The 9,594-nt window shown below is 36.3% G+C and overlaps 2 protein-coding genes across 4 annotated transcripts; one reads left to right on the forward strand and one right to left on the reverse strand.

Annotated features, from left to right (window-relative positions):
• The first annotated feature begins 2,651 nt into the window (after window positions 1-2,651).
• Window positions 2,652-3,202, forward strand: LOC150034208 (uncharacterized). The gene is made up of 2 exons (XM_090317266.1): window positions 2,652-2,912; window positions 2,957-3,202. The coding sequence occupies exons 1-2, from the start codon at window positions 2,652-2,654 to the stop codon at window positions 3,200-3,202; spliced, it is 507 nt and encodes a 168-aa protein (XP_090173392.1).
• Window positions 3,203-5,602: 2,400 nt separating this feature from the next.
• LOC120086963 (protein TUNICAMYCIN INDUCED 1) lies at window positions 5,603-9,060 on the reverse strand. 3 transcript variants are annotated; one of them, XM_090317388.1, is made up of 4 exons: window positions 8,648-9,060; window positions 8,245-8,559; window positions 6,897-7,682; window positions 5,603-5,916 (listed from the first exon to the last, which is right to left on the reverse strand). In XM_090317388.1, exons 1-3 carry the CDS (start codon window positions 8,840-8,842, stop codon window positions 6,936-6,938), a joined length of 1,257 nt encoding a protein of 418 aa, XP_090173514.1. In that variant the 5' UTR covers window positions 8,843-9,060; the 3' UTR covers window positions 5,603-5,916; window positions 6,897-6,935. The 3 variants fall into 3 exon arrangements, with proteins under 3 accessions (XP_090173514.1, XP_038899719.2, XP_038899718.2); XM_039043791.2 differs by having other exon boundaries at window positions 5,603-6,100; XM_039043790.2 differs by lacking the exon at window positions 5,603-5,916 and having other exon boundaries at window positions 6,676-7,682.
• Window positions 9,061-9,594: the final 534 nt, after the last annotated feature.

The following is a 9,594-nucleotide window of genomic DNA, read 5'->3' on the forward strand; positions in this document are numbered from 1 at the left end:
CAATAAAAAAATAATCCTTCAAAAATGTGACGACCTTTCCTCTGACAAGGAAACTAATCGAGTTTGCTCCCTGCTTCTTTACTTCCCTCAATTACATATGGTGGATAAGTGGGTTGTTGAATACAAGTTCAACGTCTACAAATCGCCCAAAAATTATTCTCTTGAACATCTCTAACTGCCTTCTGGTAAGCTTCTCCTTCACAATCTTGTTAGCATTCGCAATATGGGCCAAGCTCGTTACTTGCCCGGAAAACCTTTTAAAGCTTTTGACATCTTGAATTACTCATGCATTGTATGAACATTCAATTTATCAGTTAACAAGTTAGTACTTAAAAAAAATCACTAACTGTTAAAGTCTCGCTCTCGCCAATCTCGCTTAACTCGCTTATCTCGCTCTCACCAATCTCGCTTATCTCGCTCTCGCCAATCTCGCTCATCTCACTCTCGCCAATCTCGCTTATCTTACTCTTGCCCATCTCGCTCTCACAAAACTCGCTCTCTACCTTGTCTGACTCTAACTATACCTTCTTCGTCCTCAGCCAATGCAAAACACATCAAAACCTAAAATAAAAAACAGACGCAAGCGATTACACCCCAAAATCCACCTAACAAACGAAACCAACCTAAATAGAAAAAACTATGAACTTGGCAAACGAAACCAACCTAAACAGATGCAACACCACATGCAAGACAAAAATTAAATTCACTTACCCAAGTACTTCGATTACGACAATAGATGGATGATGGTTTTACAAAGCGAGATTGAATGACATTACACGAGAATCTTGAGCGATTGGGACGACCGTTGCATTTGAGCGCACAAGTATCGTATAAACTATAGGGGTATTTTTGTAATCTTATATCGTGATGACATCAACAATTGACCGTTTTTTATAAAATTAGGTCATTTGGCATTATGGGCCAAAATATTAGGTCATCGGCCCAAATTTTCCTAGAAACATGCTTTTAGTGTATTCACAGTTTTAACATCAACTTGGGATTCAAGGACAAACCGGTAGTAAATCGCTTACCTCAAATTTAAACCGCAATTCAAAGCCTTCTTTATCTTTGAGTAAAATTCTTGAATCAAACCCTAAACATTAGCCAATTTTAAATTCCATATTAGGGTCAAATTTTAATCACCATAACTAATCTAAAAAATTTAAATCTTCAATTAACTTACCCAAATCTGTGCATTAATTTTCCCTTCAATACCTCAAATCTACATTCAAACATGGTAGATAATCGGATTTTTAGACCAACCCTTAATGGGTTTCCAAGAACACCCAAAATACACCAAAAACTTACCCAAATTCCAAGATTCCAGTGACCAAAAACTGCACGGCAAAACAGAGACAAGTGCAGCGGAACAGTTCAAGATTTGAATGACGACCAACGTGACTGGGATCAAAAAAATCGACCGACGGCTGGGTGTGGCATGCTAGGCTGGCCAACGAAAGCAGAACTCGGAGGGAGGGACTATCGGCGCGGACGACTACGAACTGGCGTGGCAAGGCGATCGTCAGTGTCAGCATGATGTGTTGGGGTTGGCAACGTCAAAGCTAGGGCTAAACGACAATCGATGGAAGAAGGGAAAAACGTTGCGTATGCGGAACGTAAGGAGAGGGAGCATCTTTTCAATTTACATTTTTTTTCTTTTCTCTTTTTCCTCTTGATAACTAATTTTAAAACCTAATATATGTGTGTATGTATAGATAAAACCCTTAAATTGAAGGGTTTTTTTTTTTTTTACGAATGACCTAATTTTGGAGGCCCAAATTAAAATGGCCTCCGGTAGAGAAAGTAATGGAAAATGGTCTTCTACTTACGTCATAAGCATATGATTTTACCGATTCACCCCGAGATGCACCCCTCGCACTTGCCAATATGAATTTATTCGATCCTTGATGGCTCGTCACACGTTCCTCGATGCACGGTCACTCGATACCCAACTTCATGGTCACTTGATACGACTGCAATCGACACGTGTATACTCGATCATATCAACATCATACTTGATGCTCGATTATTTTGAATTCAAAACCCGTTTGAAGGTGTTTGAAGTCCATTATTTCACCACTTCCCACGAGCTCAGACTATTCTCTCTGTTCATCCGATTGTATATCCTTCGACGACAACACCTCTACATTCGAAACTCCACTATCTCTACATCAGGTGACATTCTTCTCCTTGTTTGTAGTTTAACTCAACTATCATCAGGTAACATTCTTCTCATTTTTTGTATTTTGGCATCATTCACCCAAAACTCGACTATTTCTGTATCATGTTCCTCGATATGCACTTGCATGTTGATCGATACTCGATCGACACAGTTTTCATTTCTATTTTCATATCTTGCATGTTTGGCTGGACTTCGAGTTTGTTTCATTTTAGTTTTCAAATTTTTGTTATTTTGGACCATCTGGAGTTTAGGGTTTGAGTTGGATAATGCATGAAGGTAGAAAATCAAACCGAATGCTCGACAATCAACCATCTAGTCACTTGTAATGTAGCAAGTAAGAGACACGATGTTGCATGTATCGAGTATCGAGAAATCGAGTATCTTGTATCATGCATTGAGGAACATGCATTGTGTATCGAGTATTGAACAGAATTCTTATTTTTCCCTGTTTTTTGTTATTCTGTGCAATATGGCTAGACAATTCAAGATTCCTCCCCATGATCATTTCCCAGGCCAAGCGATCAGTCTATCCTCTCACATTAGGATGACTAACAAGATTGTGAAAGAGAAGCTCACTCCCACTCAGCTTGCCCTCTTCAGGAAGATTGTATTTGGCCGATTTGTGGACATGGACATTATCTTCAACAATCCATTGGTCCACTACATTCTATTAAGGGAGGTTGAGGACCATAGGAAGGATTCAATGACATTCGATTTGAATGGTACAGTTGTAACATTCACCAAAGAAGACTTCCTATTGATGATGGTTTTTAGCGGTCACCCAATCCAGTAGTTGTGAGAAAGGTTGAAGGAACTGAATCTCTACATAATAGGTATTTGGGGAATGACTTCACAAGGGACATCCATTTTGGTACCTTAGAGACAATGTACAAGGAGATGGAGTTTGATAATGATGTGGATGTTGTGAAGATGACATTGGTCTACTACACTGAATTGGCTATGATGGGAAGGGAGAAGAGAAGGGCCAACACACGCTATTCTAGAGGACTTGATGAATGAGTTCATGGTCTTGTTGAACAGCGTGGACCTGGGTTCTCACTGGCCGAGAAATGAAGTCCTATTCAGGACGAATTACACGATGAAGGAGTTGTTCCAGGAGCTGACACGTGATAGTAATTAGGTTAAGAATGACATAAGTTACCATCCCTTATTACATTTATATGCTTATTAATTACTATTCCCATTCTTTGACTTAACTTACAAACTACAGGTTCTCGATTCTTTATTCATGTTTCTCTAATGGAAGTTTATTGGCCGGCTGGAGATATGTGCTCATCGATTCACGACATTGCCACATGACATATTTGTATGTATTATAGAGGGTTTAAATTTTAATGTACAATTTTGCATTATTGATATACACTTGAACCTATTGTTATCTATTTTGCAAAGTCACTTGAACCTCCAAGGTCCAAATAGTTTGTTCGAGGCCATACGTGGGAAAACCATGGAAGAAACTACTAAAGTATGGGAGAAAGAGCACACGTATGTCGATTACGTGCTTGGACTGGTACCTGAACATCAACCCGGTTAGGCAGATGTCGATTACATCTATAGCCCAATCAACTACAAGCAGCATTGGTTTTTGTTGGTCGTGGACTTGAATATCAGACGCATCCTTTTGTATGACTCATTGACCAAGTACATCAAAGAGAAAGATCTGCTAAAACTCCTCGTGCCCCTATGTTTTACTCTCATTTCACTGGCACAATCTTGTGACCTATATGATGCAAAGCCCGACCTTGCATCTAGTCCTTGGAAGCTGAGTCGTATCAATACAGACGCCCTACAGGGGAATACACTAGACTGTTGGATATTCAGTCTCAAGTACTTTTAGTACTTGGTGACCGGGTCGAGTATGGAAAGCTTACAACAAATAAGATGCATGATTTCAGGTTGCAATATGGTATCGAGTTATAGGCAGATTAATTTTTTTTATTAGGACGGATCAATTTTTCTATGTAAATTTTCACATTATTTTGACATTATTTATGTGAATTTATATACCATCTATTTGAATTTTGACATTATTTGTAAATCTGATATTATTTTTATTAGGGCTTTCCATGTGAATTTTGACACTATTTGTAAATCTATACCATCTATATAGTCACCAATTTTTTTAATATTGTCGAGTACCGTGTAACATGCACCGAATATATAGTAATCAACCATCTATATAGTCAATGTTTATCAAGTATTGTCGCGTATTGTGTAACGAGTATATCTTAACGAGTATCGAGTATCGAGTGACTGTGTATCAAGTATTTATCAGAACATCTCTACATTACATAGAGTATATAGTACATGTAAATCAACCATCTTTATAGTTAACGTTTATCGAGTATTGTCAAGTACGTACAGAGCACCAAAGGATTAATCAAACGCTTTCAAACAGGTTAGAAAATTCAGTTCTGTTTGTTCTTAGTTAATAAAAAAAAATTACTTCACATTTCAAGAAATCGATTTGAAATTCACCATGTATATGTTCAGAAAATTTCCCAATTTGTGTATATTCATACATGAGCATTAACTACGAAGCAGGTTTTGTATCGAGTGACATGGATAATTCAAAATAATCGAGTATAAAGTAATCGAGCATCAAGTATGACGTTAATATGATCGAGTATACACATGTCGATTGCAGCCGTTTGAGTTACTATGAAGCTGGGTACCGAGTGACCGTGCATCGAGGAATGTGTGATGAGTCATCGAGAATCAAGTAAATTCGTATTGGCAGGTGCAAGGGGTGCATCTCAGAGGCGAATCGATAAAACCACATGCTTATGACGTAAGCCACTTTCCATTACTTTCTCTATATGAGGCCATTTTTCATTTGGGCCTCCCAAATGAGGCCATCCATACAAAAACCCCAAATCCAATCCTAATTGGATTTTAATTAAATATATATAAATATTCCTTTTCTCTTAAATTCCAACTTGGATTTTAATTCCTTCGAGAATTTCAAATCTCTTGATTTATTCCAATTTTAAAAAAACAAATTGTCTTAATCCACCAAATAAAATTCAAATAAAATCCAACCCTTCCAAATCCTTCCATTAATTTAAAACAAACCCTAGTTCCTTGTCATACTAATTTACAATGGAATTATTTTAATACAATAACTCGATTTCGTCTCAACTTTACAGTATAATTCAAAAAAATTAACTAAAATTTTCCTGAAAATTTGGATTGTTAGATATGGTGCACCACTGACGGCAAGTTTGCAATGGACCTAATGGGAGGAAGACGAAGAGTGAACGATTTTTTGTTTTGTTTTTAATACTCTAACCTATTTCATATCTTTTTAGCTTTTCTTAAATTAATTGTGTAATTCATTTTTCAAGTAATCAAATACAATTAACAATAGTCAAATATAATTACCATCCACATCAGCACTTAACAATCCAATCAACCTTCCATTAATCAAGAACTAAAATATTTGTTTTGAAACTTAATCAAATATACATCAACCCTAAATCTCAGAGACCAGTGGGTATTTTAACCCTTCAAAGAAACATTAAAATAGGAAAAATCTGTGGACGTGGAATTTTCACCTCAAAGTTGGCTTCCGCAACAGTACCGTTGACATGGTCTCGTCGTTGATTCATTTATACCAGGGCTGCCGGCTACGGCCTTCGATCCAATCACACTCCCACCGCCGGTCACTGGATGGGCATCCGACGAAACATTAATCTTCCAGTAACTCTGCGCTGGAAAGCAATTTTACAGAAACAATGTCACCTCCAAAGGCAGAAGCCATCTCCTTCAATTTTCAAGGATGGTTTTGGTCTCTTGTTCTCATCTCACTATAGGATCTCTTCCAACGCCCCAGAGAATCACGGGCATTGTGACAGGAATTCGATGCCTCCATCGAGTTGGTGGCTGGCTGGCTGGCTAGTAATATTCTGAACAGAGATCAGCTGAACTATTTCTACTGGCTAGTGCATCTTGGTATAGACGCAAGAAAATGAAGGTGACCAAGCTAAGTTGGTGAAGTAAAGCCTCATAGGGAGGGCGTGTATGGATGCTGGGTTCTTTCCTAGTTACTAAGGTTTGATCATCTGCTATACTTCATGCATGAATTAGGAAGATTTAGACATTAAAACATTCAGGCCCATTTGGTAAACATTTTGTTTAAAAAACCAAGTCAAATTTTGAGAACGGACCAAAAGTAACTTTCAAAAAGTTGTTTTTATTTTTGGAATTTGACTAAAAATTCAATCATTGTATTAAGAAATATGCAAATCATTGTACGAAATGTGAATGAAATAGGTTTAATTTTTAAAAACAAAAACTAGAAACCAAATGGTTACCAAACGGGCCTCATAATTTGTGCTACATTGCTCCAAAACTTCTTTCTTGATAAATTGTTGTTTCAATGCTGTAGTTTTATATACCACATAGTCCAGATCACTTTTTCCACCATGAAAATACAATCCATAGAACTAAGGAAGCCGTGTAATCCAATATAACCTAAACCATAAATGCAAATATCATTTGCACAGAAAATAGTTTACATCTCTACATTCAAAACTAAAGAGTATATGATGCTTCTATTGCTTTATTAACTAGTGACTACAAGAAGCATAATGCAAGAAATTTCTAGCATGATGCAAGAAAATTCTTACTGTTCATTTACAATGTACATTTACCAAACGAATAAACAAGCTTGGCAAGAGAGGGATATTACCTTGATCTGTGAAAAAACTAAAATCTTGAAGAATATTTTCTACCATTTGACATCCAGCGTTAGAGCTTCGGGAGGGACAAGAAGAGATGGAAACTTGGTGAAGGATATATTTGGCAGTAGATTCCTCCATTCAGTTGAATCTGCCACAATCAAAGGCTTTAACTTCTTAATCACAAGAGGCTTCAGCCTCAGAGCATCTAGCCTAGCCAATACTTCAAACGATGCACGCTCAACCGTAGGCTTAGTTCTCCACTCTGCCAATCTAGCATAGCGACTACTATTCGTTCCAAAAGTATTTTCTAATTCTAGCTGAAACTGAACAACAACAGATGCTCTCATTTTAACTTTAACAAAGGCCAGCAAACCATTTTGAAGGATCCAATTACTCAAGTAACGTTGAAAAACACTTTCCAGCATATTAAACTGCGGTTTTAATGAATCAAGCAGGGGAGAATTCTCTGTGTGAGTATTTCTACTAAAGCATTTGTCTGGCAATAACTCAATTGAATCCTTGGAAAGGAAGCTAGATCTTATATAATCATTAGGATTTTGTGTCCTATAGGCAGACAATGTTGTAGAGCCGAGTACACGTAGAGGAAGCAAAGGTGAGCAAAATGGAAGTCGGAAAGGGTAAGTCCTGACTTTTCCATTGCTCGTTCTGGTTTCGTTCAGCAGTCTGGAAAGATTAGACGAATAAAACACAGAGACCTCCTCAGCGTCACTAACTTCTACTGTTATGCCTTCTCCCACCAGAATTCGTTTAAGACCAGCATGAGTGGCATTGTTCTGAGTCAAAATACATAGAGTTAATAATGGAACTGAAAAATTAAAACCCCCCACGGACAGAACAATATCTAAGTCTACCTAGCAATATGAAACCTAAACAGAAAGATTATGGGTGCAACCAGCAAGCACTAGCAGCACATGGATGAACAGTTGTGAACAAAAAAAAATAAAACTAAAGAAACTTTCATTCCACATTAAATACAGATATACTAACTATAGATTATACAGAATCCTCTTCCGTCAATGTTCACTCCACCCTGAATTGAAATATATAGGCTATTATCATCCACTAAAATCATAGTTCCTAGTCAAATTCTAGTCCAAACTAATTGACTTTGTAAAAAGTGGATAAAACCCTAAGCGTTAAGATCGTCTATTATTTCTAATTCTACCAGATAATCTCAACAAATTAAGTTTCATGAACAAACTTTTACAGGTTGCTGTAGTAAATCACATCCGAAGAAAGAACAAAATTCTAGCCATGCGAGTTTTGCATACTACAGTCTAAATCTGCTAACAGGCGTGGAAGATGAAAAGTTTGAATTAAAAGAAGTGAACATACAGGTAATAAGATAGAAAGATGAGCATCCCCTTCAACCATCAAATCAAAAGGACCCACAATTTTGAACGACCTAATTACAGCCACAGAACCGATGCCATTAATTAAAGAGCCGAAGCTAGTTTCATTAGCATAACTCGGTTTTTTCCACGAAGACACCTCGTCAGAAAATTTAGCCAACAGCCGAGTTTTCCCTAATCCCAGACGAATCTCATAGCTCTCCGCAAATCCAAACCTCACACTTTCAACATCAAATTCCAATATTTTAATTCCCTCCAAATCCCACTTCTGCTTTGCCGCTAATTCCTTCAAAACATCCTGATAAAAAAACATCAAAATCAGTGTAGTTATAATAGACGCCGTGATGAGATTTGTGTTCGTAACTCGATTTCGAGATCTGAATTACCTGGAAGAGATGTGCATTGTTGTCGTCGTTGGAGGAGGAATGATTCAGGGAGGAAACGATCGATAGAGAGTTGAAAAATATAGAAGCTTGAAGTTGAAGCAGCAGGAACAGCAATGGCGTCCGATGGGGAATCTTCATCACCTTTGCCTCACTGAGACGGATCAGTATGGATCCAAACGGATTGAATCTTCCCATTCTCTCTCTCTTTCTCTCTTCGTTCAGTATCTCCGGAATTATGAACTGATAACTTTCTCCTAATTTTTTTCCCTTGTACGTTGAGATGGAGAGTTTTGAACTAACATCCTTTTGATGTTTTCGAAAAAGGGAAAAAAAAAAAAAAAAAAATCTAAGTTACGCTCATGGTATTAAATTTTAGTTTCATATGACAATATTTCTATGGATATTTTCAAGTTGTACATCTATTTGTGGATAGGTTTAGATTTATAGGAAAATTTATAAAATATAAATTTAATATAAATAATAGACCTATTAACTTATATTAAAATAGATTATATAGGGGAATCTTTCACTTTCGTTTTTTATTAAATATTTATTATATCTTTTTTATTAATTATCAGTGCTTTTTTTAAGATTTTTATTTTTAACAAATTAAGGAAAAGGCATCAGATGAGTGGAGGAGAGAGGAAAACAACATGAAGAATGGAGAGAAGAGAGAGTGAAAAGTAACTAATTAGTTTAAATTATATTTATATCTCTTTATAATTAAAAACAATCTTATTTGTACTCATTTTTGTTGATATTTTTAACTTTTTTTTTTCTCAATTTTATATTTTTCAGACAAATAAAATAGTTGGAAAACAAATTGTATTACTTATGTTGTGAATAAGTAATTTGATTTTAAATTAAATAATGATTAAATATTTTTTAAATAAATAATAATCACACATTTTCATCTACTATAGAATCCTCTTGATGTATCCCTTCAC

The sequence above is a fragment of the Benincasa hispida genome, chromosome 9 (assembly GCF_027475165.1).
Source record: "Benincasa hispida cultivar pf3 chromosome 9, pf3_genome.v1.1, whole genome shotgun sequence".
NCBI lineage: Eukaryota > Viridiplantae > Streptophyta > Magnoliopsida > Cucurbitales > Cucurbitaceae > Benincasa > Benincasa hispida.